Here is a 14,099-nt window from a genome sequence, read left to right as displayed (position 1 = left end):
AGTGTAAACTAAAAATTATCATAAAGAGCCTTCACCTTCCCTCTGTAACATATTGAGTAGTGTACTTAAAGTGTTGATGAGAATAGTATTGAAACCTACAGAGTCATTTTATGTGACCCTACATATTAACGAAGCTACAGTCCAACTTCCTCTATAAGGTCGCTGAGCTCAGATGACTTGCACCATACCTTTAATTTATAACAGAGATGTTTAGTTCTTTAAAACACTTGAACCTCATATGTGAAACTCTAACGCATGTCAAGAGTGTAAACCATACGCATTTGAGTTTGACAAGTGCCAAAAGAAAAAAACCTCCTCCGCAATATATTTCTCCGTATTCATGAGTAGCAAATTACTGTCCAAACCATCCTTTTAAAAATGGACAGAATCAGGTATCCAGCTGGAGTAGTTCTGGCACACTTTGACATCTCTAATCTACTCTTTTCTGCTTAATTGGAGGCTTAAAGCCAGTACCATTTTGTGATATTCCCTCTCATATTGTTTTTTTCAATCTTTCCATGCTCACATTCCGAATCCTGCTTTCCTACATACATCCCCACTTCTACGCTTAGGCCAACGTCTCTAGTTACATTATCCTTCTAAATACTCAACACTTCCAACACCGTTGCCCAAGCTCCAAATTGGACTCTTCCAAAATAGTCTATTCTGCTCTATGGTGCAACCTTAATTTTGTAACAGATGTGCAAGGCTATACTTCCCTACCTTTCATCAAAGCTGGTGCTTAAACAAGGTTTTGGTGCTCAGAAAGCAGGTGCTTGGTTATTTTTTTCCTCAGACTGCTCGAGGAGCTGAAAAACGGTCAGGAGGCTGCAAAACTATCCTCTTTTCTTCTGAGAAATGGCTCTAATCCCACTTATGTCTTTGTTACAAGGAAATGGCGACTTCTTAATGGCCCGCCTTTTGCAAACAATTACAAGCGTTAAGTAACAAAGTTCTTAATTTAGGGGCATTCGGATTTACGGATAATTCCTTTGGATAAAATACGCCATTTGAGTTATTGCAGGTACAATATGCAGGCTCGTAAATTCACAGCTATGAAATGAGGTAATCTATGTACACAAATGTTCAGAAAAGTGACTTTACCAAGGAGTTTCAAAAACACGTCTTTCCACTCCAGTACACCGTTAGTATTTTAAGATTATGAGTATTTCTAAGGTATACTTTTTACACTGATTGTTACAGTTGTAAAATAACAGATAAACTGCGTGCATATTTGCAAAAGTTAAAATAAAGTGTAATGAAAAAACTCAAAAATAAATACTGTTGAAGATGTTAAAAAAATATAGGTGCGCAGCAACTGCTTGAGCCTTTACTTTCAGCAAATGGTAATGCGCAATTCTTTCATATCCCTAGAAGCACTCATGCGGGAGGCAGTCCAGGCCTCCAGCATTCTATGAAGGAGGGCGCTGCAGAGAACATCAACTACGACTTCTATTGCTGCAGGAAATCCTCACTCAAAATAGATGCTCGTGGGTAGAGGCAGGAGTCCTCTAGAAAAGGTTGCGTCAAACTGAAAATACACGCAAAGCAGAACTTGCCTATGTGTGTGGGCATGCAAAATAAAATGTGCAAGGCCTCTGCTCAGGTCAACTGACTGTTCATCTCGAGACCTACTGCACCAGGAAAGTGTTTATGAAAAACTGATGGTTCCAGGTGCAGCTCTTCTCAGACTCTACCCGGTGATTTCCAAATCTTTCGTACTGGGAACAGTAAATTTACATGCATGCGAATTATGGGTTGCATTCCATTTATTATTTTTTTTCTTTATAACTCTCGGAAAATCAGGCTCAGTGTGTCACTTCTGTATGCAAACTGTTAACACGGCCTTGGAAAAGTATGGCCTATAGGGGAAGCTTGAGGAACTCAAGTGAAACTTTCTCCAAGGGGGAACACAGGAATGTAAGCTCAGCATGCATTCTGAGATGACATCATAAAATACACTCAAATTAGCTACTTTAGCAACCTTAGGAAATATCAGTTCAGCATTAGCAATCTTCAGCAGTAACAGAGGAAGAGAATACATCCACATGATCTAATCTGTCTACCATTTTCAAGACTCACAGCGGAGGCAGTGACTTTGGAGATACAAGGTAGAGACGTACGAAGAGTAGGAAACCGTCCTGGGATCGATGGTAGAACCCAAAGCTGTAAGGAAGGTGCAAGGTCTGATTAGGGAGATAGACACTTATTTTGCTGCTGGAAATAGAGAAAACCCCTAATGTTCATCAACACTCTTCTGGAGCCACCATGTTTCAGAAATTGCATGATATTGGGTCGAAAATGTCCAGGAACTGAAAGAGAAGCGCAGCAATGATGCTAGCACGAAAGTTACCAACAGGCAAAGAAACAAGAGAGGATGTGTGCATCTTTAAGCTTATCTGAAAACAAACCCCTGCAATTCAGCCTCACTCAAAACCTATGTGGTGAGTATGTGCTGAAAAGGGTTGGAACGGCATTGCAGTTCCTACGGTCTTCTGTCAAGGGGACAACAAACACAAAGAAACACGCCTGACTAATTGAACTGCTCTTAATCCAGATTACAAGGCCCAAAACACATAAATGAATGAACCCTTCTTCAAGTATAGGTTGGATGACACCACGAGTTAATGCACAGGTAGACATATATTCACTGATACGTTCTCTTGAAACTAAAGCAGGAAAACATTTTTATTAAGAACTAGTTTTGCATAATTCTACGTAGAAAGAGTGCAATCCCCGATCTTGGACATCTTGCTATTTGTTTTCTCTGGAGGCTCCCAAATCTTCATAAAAGAGTCTTGGTGAAACCATTGTCCACAGGCATGATCAACTTCAACACAAAGTCAACCCTGTGAAAGAGAAGAGCGCTTTGAGCAGAGGTGTGGTGAAACCAGTCCAATCTCGTGCAATTAGCATGATGCATAACATTTCTCCAAGGCAGTGATGAGGGTACAATTGCTGTAACCAATGGTATCCGTGGTACAATACAATATGCGGATCCAAGTTCAAGGCCACCTTGTAAAGGTGAAACCAGGCTGAAGGATTTGGCAGTGCACAGGACTTCAGGCAGTATTGTCCATTTGAGGGGCATTTGGTGCGGAGAGTTCAGGGATATACAGTAGTACCTCCTCGATATGCTCACAGTACATTCTTGTGCGCTCCAGCCGTAACAATGCATTTTCCTATGGCAGTGACTATTCAGAGTCAACAAAATAGAAAACAGCCTCATCCAAAGGGACTGGCAGTGACACATGGATGAGGGGAGGAGGGAGCTTAGAAAATGTAAATGAAAGGCCGTCTCCACCACTGTAAAACGAACTTTTGCCAGATACATAGAACGCTTCCCTGACCTCAGACGAACTTAAAAGAAAGAATTCCAATCTTGTTGTCAGGAATGATTTTTTTTAATAAAAAAAAATAAAAACACCTTTCTTGGTGAAAATGGAACATGACCCCCGCTCCTGCGCGTGCCAGAGATCCCCTTTTCACGATATAATGAAGATTTAGCCCCTCTACAGTAATCTCAAGGTTTCTCAGCAAGGAAACGTAACTGGCCGAGACCGGATGTGCAGTCTTAAGAACACGCAATCTGAAACTCCTTTTTACCAGCTCCCAAACATGCCTTTACAACTGCAGAGGAATTCTGGCTCCAGTCCAATAGATTCACCTGTACCGACACTCTGAAAATGCAGGACAGGTTGTTGACCCTTACCCCACCTTAAAGGGTCTCAGTAGGAATGGACAGGTGCTGGGATCCGGGTCCATTTTCACCAGGAAGAGCTTTTCTGCCTAAAAGCACGACCTGAAAACGATTTGGGGGCGTTTCTGTTCTATTCATAATAGAGGGTCCCCAGATTCCTACACATTATGTGGCTGCAGGTACCACCCGGAGAAGCTATCCTTTAAAACTCATAAAAATGACACCAGTAATGACGTGAAGAACAACTGAGATCATCTCGCTGCAGGCATTCTAAAAGGTCGGGGTATGGTTAGGTGAGGCCGCACTTCTGCAATGTAACATCCGTTCCTCAGTCTCCATTTTGGGTCCAGGGACCAGGCAGATCAGAGGTGCTGTCTTTGGAACAAGTGGAGCTCCGGTCCGTTAGGAAAGAGTGTTGAAGAGCTTCGAAAGCCGATATCCGTTTGTGGGGGTTAAAGGTCAGCATGTCCTGCAAAACAGAGAAGCACCTGTCAGATTTTTCATTTCGGTATCATAAAAAAGCTTCATACCAGTCTAATGCAGACCAAGTTCATCAATGGGTCAGATACTCCCACTTTGAGTCACACGTTCTAATGACACCGTGAGAGTGAAGCCTGACTAACTTGGAGTGACTTTCGTCTTCCCATCCACCCACTGAGCCATCTATCCTTTGAGCTGTGCTCATCCACTCATCAATACCTTAATTCAGTCTTTCACCCATCTCTCTATCCATCCATCCATCCGTTCATTTCACCCTTCCATCCACCCACATCCTTTCACTCATTAACACATCTGTTCACCCTCCATTACAACCTTACTTCCATTTATCTTCTTTGCCTTATATCCACCACCCATAATACGCCCATTTATCCACCCATCCAGCCTACCATCAGTCCAGAACCACCATTCCATCAATGTATCCATCCATTAATCGACATATTTAATATATTCACCTTTCCACCCACTCATCCATCCACAAACTCTATCAAGCCAAGCATGTATCTAACCTTATACCCATCTATTCGCTCAAACACTCTTTCTTCCAACTTCCTTCTCTACCCAGTCATCATTTTACCCTTCAATCTATTCACTCAATCCATCCTTTCATCCAAAACCCATCCATCCATTTTCCTTTGAGCATTCGTCCGTCCTTCCTTTCATCCCTCCTTTTCCCTTACCCTTAATTTTTTTTACCCTTGCTTAATTTCAAACTCTATTCCTTCCTTGTTTCTTTCTTCTCCATGATTCTGTTTCACCACTCCTATTATTTTGTTATCCCTCCCTACCATATCAACTCTTTATTTGCCTCTCTTCAATGGCATCCCCTCTTTAGCTGCTTGAGTGGCGAGTTCATGATGACACAGGCAAACCTTCACATATCTGTTAAGGAAAGTCAAACATCCCAGCTATGGGAGGCATGTAAACTTAATAATTCGACAGGGCCAGTGGGCAGCCTCTAGTAAATAGTTCTGGGATACAGGTACACCTGCGTGTATCCCAGAACTATAATCCTTGCGGGAGATGGGATAAGTCTCTTGAGAAAAGCACACTTAACATGGAAGGGCAGCACACGTTTCCTGGGCCTCACGGACGCCTATGTGAATATCTATACTCCCCATCTACTTCGACGGTATGGAACCATCTAGCTTCATTAACAATGGTCAACCTTGGGGGTTATAAACTTTGGAGAGGGAAAGCAAATTTCTTGTCTATAACATTTAGAAGTCCAAATACACATACTTGAAAGTACCAACACTGCTACCCACTTTTTCTTGATTACGTGCCCCTTGCACACACATATATGCTGGATAGGCTACCTTTGTTAAAATCTTGGCCTATGGACTGTTTGCACCACTTACCATCCACCATCTCTGTGGGAATTCCACTCAATTTATTCTGTCACACTTTTGTAGCGCATGAGGCGGCAAAAGCTCACTGGATTAGTACGGTTATCCATTTTGTGGTTTTGGTTTATCAATGATTTTCCATTTCCTTGCTTCTTCATGGTTTGTGTTTCACTTTATGTATTTTATTTATTTGATATTGATAACCTATTTAACAAGTGGCTAGCGATCGGAAATAATATGTTTTATTCATTACTTATTCAAACTATTAGCTACATAACCTCACGTACTGCTAGTGTATGCATTTTAAAGCTTGAGAATCTTGTATTATAACAAGTGATTCTATGATAGGATACATTATGTTTTTATCAAATTATGTGTCTTTGGACAAAGTACACGCATCAGCATACATACACAGTGATAAATGCATGAGCTTCTTACCAGAAGTAACTGAGCACCAGTCTTGTCAATTTCCGGCACAAACTTTTCTACAGGTTGAAATGGTCGTGGCATAAAGGCACATCGTGGTAAATTCACATCTGCTGGCCAATCCTCCTCTGGAGGCAATCCAATCATACTGCAGGGAAGGGAGTGGGGAAGAAAGTCATTGTTAGCTCAGATACTACTTTACAAGGAGAAAATGGGGCTATAGATGAGAGTACAGACCCTTCTGCAGTACTGGCAGCAGCGGCCTTTGCAGGTAAGAGTGGTGGGGCCGGGGCATTTGATAGATGACCACAATGGAAAATTAAATAAATAATTTTCCCTCCTCGTCGTGTATCGAAGTCCCGCCCCCAACCCTCCTCCCCCCCCCCCCCCCCGGGCCCCACCGCTCTTACCTGCACAAGCCGCTGTTGAGTATGGATAGAGGAGTGTGTAATCGTGGACGGCGTATGCCAGGATACCAATAACGTGCTACACCTTCAGCCCACCACATCCACGCCCAAGGACCTCAGGCCTTGAGCTGGACCCATATTGAACCCACCTTGTTCAAAACTGGAGCGAGCAACATCCGGCACAGGCCTTTAATAACAATAACTTCAGCTCAAGACCTGAATTTAATTTAAATCCCTTCTACCACAATCTCCCCAAAGTGGGCTCTGAGTAAACGATACACCATTTGGTTTTGGAACACAAAATCTGTCACCAGACTAGGACTGAAAAAAACCGCTTCAAAGAGGCCTCTGCAAATCAGTGCTATACAGAAAACACAGGGTGGCAAGCTGATAGTAAGGCTGGTACATTGTTCCATGGGTTGTGTACCTACTTACTCCTTTGGAATGCATCGTCACTTAGAATCACCAGATTACCAATATGGAGGAAATGATGTGCAGTATGGTCTTGCATTATTAAACATTAAAACTGCAGTTAAGATACATTTTTGGGTCAGCAAAACCGTATAAACAGTTTAAGCATTTGATACGGGGATACTAAGGGGGTCCTTACGATGGCAGGTGGACTCTAGTCCATCGTGGTGGGGGATCGGGATGGCCCGCCATGCATGCGGCGGTCCCGCACTACAAATTAGGATGCGACCGCAACCATGGCGGTTGCATCTTGCCATTTAACATTGCGGCGGGTGCTGCTGACTGCAGCACCCGCCGCAATGCCAAAAAAGCAGGTTGTGCATTTCACTGCACTACGTGGCAGGTACCACACGGTGCCTGCCACTTAGTGCTGTGAAATGTAAGTGCACCCACACCTCCCCCCAACACAAGGGGGGCCTGCAACGGGCCCCCGAAACAAATCCCTGCCAGCCTTTCCATGGCAGTTTCGCCACCATGGAAAGGCTGGTTGTAGCCAGCATCCTAATTTGGCGGACAGTGCCAGCTAGGCACCGCCACCATTCTAGCTTATCTGGACCGTCCGCCAGGCAATCCTAATGATTGCCTGTGGCGGTTTCGTGGCGGACAGTCTTTGCGTCCGCCACAGTCGGGGGAGGGGGGGGGGGGGGGGAGTTGCGGTGAGAAATATCTTGGTCCCTTTTCACAGAATTTAGCCCCCTGATAAATTTTGATACAATCAGCATCTCTTTTCTTGAGTTGCATTTAGATTTTCACTGCCCAAAAACTGGCACGTTTTGGGACACTTTTAATGTTGGGCTTGGGAAGATGGGAGGGGAGAGAAAATGTATAAACCACAAAATGTATACATTCAGGAATAAAAGCTAACTGATTTCACCATGCACATTCTCTTATACAAATGAATTTCCAATTACAATACATGAAATATGGGTAATAAATACAGGTAAACATTCAAAATTTAACTCCTGAATACAGCATAATTTACACTGCGGCTTGCAAAAACATAACTCCCTGGGTGTCTGTGCATACTTTGTTAATATAATGCTGCTAAGACCGGTTTACACAAAATGTGTTCCACTAAAAATTCGTTTTGTGGTTTTTGAAATAAATCAGATCAAGACTTCCTTTTAACACGGGAAAACCTTAGTGCAACATACAAAAATCAAAAGTAAAAAAATAATAATAATCGTAATAATCCCGGGGCAGTTTATTCCTGACAATAAAATCAAAAGATACTGCGCGTTTTCTCAATGAAATACCTGGATGCTGCAGCTTTTTTTGCACAACTCACTGAATTGTGTCCATTTTCCTTAAACAGGATAATTATTCAGCAGAAGAAAGTAATGAAGCTGAGCTGAAAATGTCAACAGGTCTGTATCAGCTGCCTCGCTGTGGCTTGAAGGGTGCCTGAGAAGTCATGTTTGCAGAGCTGTAAGTAATGTGAACACTCCAGTTCTGTGGCCTGAAGGTGTGAGTGTGTGCCCTGGAGAGGGGGCTGAGGTGGGGTACATAGAGCCTTATTGTGTTTAAGTTAAAATAAAAAGCTATTTATATTCATATAAATACCTATTTCAGTTTCATGGAATGGTTTGCCAAATATCTAGCTCTATCTCACCAGGTCATCGTTGAATCTTGGCTCACCCGATAAACTAGTTAAGTTGATTATGGAGTTTATAAATGAAAGCTATCTTGCAGGGGGAAATATTGAAGAGAGTTACTATCTTGATACAATCCAAATATTTTTTAATGCGCATTCTGTTCCCTGGTGATGGCACAAGGACTCGTAGAAAAGAGACTTGCTTGGAGACAATCCTCTCATATAACTCATAACGTCATACTAATTGTGTAATTAATGCCACATTTTGAATATCAAGAATAGAGAAGCTTGCGTACGTGTCTTATTAACAAGTAACTAGAGTGAAATCTAAAATGGCCGCTAACGGGAAAAATGTAATTGAGCATGCGCCAACTACACCTACGTAGTATGACTAGCTTTTGCTTGTAGGGAAATTTCTGCACTTGTGCAGACACCTCTAAAATGGCCACTAGAAAACTCACATGCTCAGCATCTGCTTTGCAGATACTAATTGACACTATTTTACTAATTGCTAATGCGGGGAGCGCATTTAAAAGTAAATGGGATTAGAGTAGAGATAGGTGGTATACAGTGAAATCATTTTATTTTGAAATTAATATATATCTTTCTGATTTCCTTATTAGTTGGTATTCGGGCCTTTGTCGAAGTTCAAAGTCTGTATCCCATGTGATCCACTGCACATGCACAGTCTAAGTGAGCCAGAACCCGCATGTCATCCTTGAATGTCATCCAAGAAAAGAAACAGCCACATACCCTGGGAACCAACCTGTGAAAGGAAGAAATATAACACCAAATGTATATTTTGTGATGATAAAAATGTGAATAAGGGTGGGAATAAAGATTTTTTAATAAAAATTAAGGGGAGGGATCATTAGACAATGAACTAAAGAAAATGACTAAAACTTAGCATGGTGTGATGATCATCCCTTTTTTTGCCTGTCCAACCAGAATTAGGAGTTCTATGAAACTGAAACATTAAGGGGTGGTACATGGCATTAGAAGGGTATAATTGAGGTAGTTTAGTTAATTAGAGCGAGCAGAGAGACCGGAATACTGCAGAGCTCGGAATACTGTCGGAGTAACGATCGAATGATGAAGAAGAATCATATTGCAGACTTAGAATTTAAGCCAAATAATCAGAAGAAGATCGCGGAAGAATTGAGGAGGAAGATAGTGTCAGAGAGGGGTGCGACGCGGGCATTGGATCTAGAAGAGGCCACCTTATCCTTTCCTGAATCCTGTCCTGAAACCTGAAGCCTCTGTCTCCTGTCCTTTCCTGGGGACCTTTCCTAACTCCTTGGCTAAGGGGTCGGTTCTCACACCATTCTAGGTAACTATAATGTTCTGTAGAATTTAAATTGTACTTCTCTCTCTATCCTCTCCTTTTCCAGGTACCGTCACTGAAAGTTTTATTAATTTGAATCTTTTCTTCCTTCCATGGGTGACGGAGACCATTCTGTACTTTGAATTTGGCTCATATGAATTTCATTTTGATGAACATTTAACATTTTCCCGAGTCTGTGCTTATTTCATTGCAGAGAAAGTAGATTTATTTCATGTCATTTCACCATCAACTAGTTCACCTAATGGTCCTTTGACCAGAGGAAAGAACTTTTGATCTGTGAAAGATTGGTTAGAAATGTTAGATAAATACTCTTAGAGAGATAATATAAAAATTGACCCCAACGGATTTAACTGGCCTGTGTGTCTGTGAGTGTGTGTTTATGGGCCCAAGGTGAGAATGAGGTATTAGAGTATTTGTGGCTGGGTTTACCGCTGGAACACTGGAGAATGCCTCGCGGCCTAGCAGTTCTTTCTCCTTCCACCTTCATGCGCTGTTATCCTACTAGGAGGGCAGCTTTAACACATGTTAAAATAAGTTAACAATTTTTTTTTTTTAAAAGGTAATCTTTAGATGCTTGTAACACTCAGTTTGCAGCTTCTAATGTTGTACATGATGTGCTCAGTACTGCTATCCAGAGTTTGGTTTGGAGCATTACAAGTTGTTTCTCTTGAGAGTCCAAGTTACAAGTTGTTTCTCTTGAGAGTCCAAGTGTGACGTATTACTCACGACGAGAAACCAATACAGCACAAGGACTGAGCCTCCACCTCAAGAGGCTATGGTGTTTTCCTCTCTCATATCTGCAACCTGGCGATGTGCTCCAAAACCCATCTGCTGCACCTCAAATACTGTCAACATTAAGCGGACAGCCAAATCCTGTGGTGGTGGCTTGATTCCTGATAACTTGTGCATCATGTGGCCAGAAACTGATGAACACAAGCTACAAAATGGTGCCTGCCCAACAATGAGCTACTGAAGAAACCTATGTTTAGGTGGCACCAACAAATGCAGCACTTAAGGCTGAAATTGCACACTAATTGGATTCATGCAAGTCACTTTTCTTCATGATCCGTTTCCATCAACTAAACAGGCCTCACCCCACATAAGAGAAGGCCAGAATGCTGCTCACCAGCTGTCTAAACTCAAAATGGCAGCCACCACACCTGATAGATTAAATCGGAGTGTCTGTAATCCCTCAAAACTTGACAATGTCTGACTCAATGTAACCTGCGTTAGCTTGGCTCTCTTTCAGTACTCCTAAATCTCTCTACCATCCCATCCTTTTTGCAAGAACTATGATATCGGTGGCAGCAGATACAGACACCATGATTCACCAGAACGATGCATGAGCTATTATTTTATCAACTTTACAGCAATATGGGTCTACACAACTACAAATATGACTTGTAAATAAGAGCCTCTCTGACTCGCAACACACTAAATCTATGCTAACTCATCACAAAGAAGAGTGAGAGACACCTGCCTGTTTTCATTTTCTCCAAAGCAGGGTCTAAGCGCATACACTCGTGGCAATAAGGAAATCTATCAGGGTGTACCTCAACTTTAGAAGGCTCACAACAGCATGCATTTTGTCAAATATGTCAGATACCAAACTATAACTGTGTGCTGATAACAATTCTATTGGAGCTTACTAATTTGACACTGGTGTACTAAGTCTGAGAACCATGGCTGGTGAGGCCCCTTGCAGGATAACAGGATCATAGTCATGTTGGATGCTCTGAATTTCTCCAGACCTGTTGGAATCAACAGCATCAGGGGGATTGCATATGTAAATATTCTGTAACAGCTTATCGACAGGGCATTTCCCAGGGACTGAGATTGGTAATTTCTCCATGTGAAGGACTGGCGTTTTCAGAAGTTATGAAAAGGTCTATTTGTAGTATACCTCAGAGATGGAAAATTGTGTCTTTCAGCCGCGAGTGCAGCATTGTTTGCTCATCTAAATATGTATTTCTACTACTGAGACATGTTCTGCTGGTTTCTAGATATTTTGTGCCAGTTGTAAAAGTGTGTATGATACAGTCCCTCCCTATTTGTTGAGACAAAACATTCCTGTTGTGTTGTCAGTTAGTATCTGGATTAGCGTGTTTTGCATAGGGCTCTAAAAAGCGTTCAATGCTGGGAAATAGTTTTCAGTTCCATATAGTTGATGTGCATGGTTGCCTCTTGTGTGAATAACCAACCCCTTATTAGGGGTGAGCCCACTGGTGCTCATCATTCTAGGAGTGAGGCATTGGTTATAATGGATTGAGGTAAAGATGCACTTAATGACCTCCCTTTTAGCATGTTGTCTGCATCCAACACCTCATTTCCCTGCTATTCCCACTAGATCCTCACACTTTCTTGTTGCTTGTGACTATTGGCTGTTTGAACCATTCCTGAAACGGCTTCATTTGTATTCTTGTGTTTGGAAATCAGGTGAAAGTAAGACGCCATCATTCCCAATTTCATTGCTTTCCTCGGTGTCCGAGATCATCAATGAAGCCTACAACAGAAGCAGAATGCTGTTCAAGACAATCAAGCACTGCATGAACCACATGCTGGTCCCATCTTTTTCTTACTCCACAGAACATTGCCATCAACTTCTTATTCCATGATGAAATACGAAAAATCCAACAGCACATCGATTACACCATGCCTACTTGAATTCTTACACCCACCCCTTCCTGAAGAATCTCACAATGGTCAGCCACTCAAATCCCGATCTCTTTCACACATCGCTGACCTACTCAACTCCTTCAAAGCCACATTATGAAGAGGTCTTACCATTGTCCTTCTTCGAAGTTGTTTCTACAGATGCCCTCTTATCCCTAGTCACTATGGTCCATGCCTCACTCAAGCCATATTCCTAAAAGCTCTCAAGAAATGTCAATTCCTCCCACTCCTTAAAAGAAAAAATAAACATTAGACCATGATATCTTCACCAAATACCAGCCCATTACTCACTTATTATTTATCAGATCATTCAAAAAGTAGTGTATACAATTACACCCAGGGCATTTCAAAGTCCTGACACTCGCCTCAGGACACACGCATTTGGAGTTAACATTTATTCACGGTGGAGACAATACCGGCTTTCAGGGTCACTATCTCGCACTTCGAAGTTGGACAAATGTATCTGGATTTGAGGGCTCAGGTTTATCTCCCGGACCCTCAGGGACTATCTTGTTTCAGCTACTTGTACGCTATTCAGCCGTGAAAGTCATCCAAGAAGAAACATGTGTCGGCTGTCTTCCAATGTACTAACTGCAATCAAAGCTGGATCATTGAATTGTCAACAATAAACAGACCTGCTCTCATTAGCAGACCTTTTGAAGGACTTTGGAGTGCTCTGGGTGTAATTGTATAGCTATTACATGAAGAAGGTTCTTCTCATGTATATTGCACACTACTATGGTGGCATAGTATTTGTAGCCCATTGAGCACACTTGATGCTGATCTTTTTGTATAACTTATGTATCCTTTAACTGGGAGGTGCAGAATATTTGTATACAGATGCCACTATTTTTCTTGTTCAAAAAGCAGTCTGTGTTCACCTCCTAAACCACATCAGTGCTAACCACCTCCTGCATGACTATAAATCTGGCTTCAGAACATGCTGCAGCATGTAAACAGCTACCTTACACATCATAGACAATGCCCTCTTGACCATAGGTGAAGATGATCCCTGCCTCCTTGTTCTACAGGACCTCTCCGCTGCCTTCGACACAGTTGATCATATGACCCACAAACGCACTGTGAAGTCTCGACTGGGATTCATTCACAATGCCCTTCACTAGTTCTCCTACTATCTTTCCAACCAACATCATTTAGTGCACATGGGCACCTCCAGATCCAATCACCTGTGGAGTCCCCCATGGCTCCATTCTGTTTCCGGCCATCTTCAACCTACACATGGAGCCGCTTGGTGCTCTACACACTGATAACAGCATCACGATTCATAAATATGTTAATTATCACAACTTTACTTTAACCCGTTCCCCGCTCATGACGGAACCACTCCGTCATGAGCCACGGGCGCCGTGTGCTCATGACTGAGTGGTTCCGTCATGCTGCGGCCGTTGGCGGCCGCTCCTCCCATGCGGCGCTAATTCCCCGCCGGTGCGGGCGATTAGCGCAGTGGGTGGAGTCATGACGGAACCACGCCGTCATGAGCACAGCTCGCCCGTGACTCATGACGGCGTGGTTCCGTCATGAGCATAGCGGCGCCGCAAACCCCCAAACCCCCCCCAGCGCTGCGGCGGAATTCGCGCCGCAGCGAAGGGGTTAAAGGCTCCTCTGCTTTAGACAT

General features: G+C 42.7%; 1 protein-coding gene across 4 annotated transcripts in view; it reads right to left on the bottom strand.

Moving 5' to 3' along the window:
- Window positions 1-2,670: 2,670 nt before the first annotated feature.
- CDK4 (cyclin dependent kinase 4) overlaps window positions 2,671-14,099 on the bottom strand; it is a 303,598-nt gene continuing 292,169 nt past the window's right edge. For all 4 annotated transcript variants that reach the window (XM_085600807.1, XM_085600808.1, XM_085600809.1 and 1 more), the window contains exons 7-8: window positions 5,986-6,121; window positions 2,671-4,169 (exon numbers count right to left, since the gene is read on the bottom strand). In XM_085600807.1, coding sequence (XP_085456933.1) covers window positions 4,029-4,169; window positions 5,986-6,121 — 277 coding nt within the window. In that variant the 3' untranslated portion in view covers window positions 2,671-4,028. The remainder of the gene's footprint in view (window positions 4,170-5,985; window positions 6,122-14,099) is intronic.

This window comes from Triturus cristatus, chromosome 4_2 (genome assembly GCF_964204655.1).
Source record: "Triturus cristatus chromosome 4_2, aTriCri1.1, whole genome shotgun sequence".
Lineage (NCBI taxonomy): Eukaryota > Metazoa > Chordata > Amphibia > Caudata > Salamandridae > Triturus > Triturus cristatus.
The sequence above is the reverse complement of the archived record's forward strand: the minus strand, read 5'-3'. Positions and strand labels throughout refer to the sequence as shown.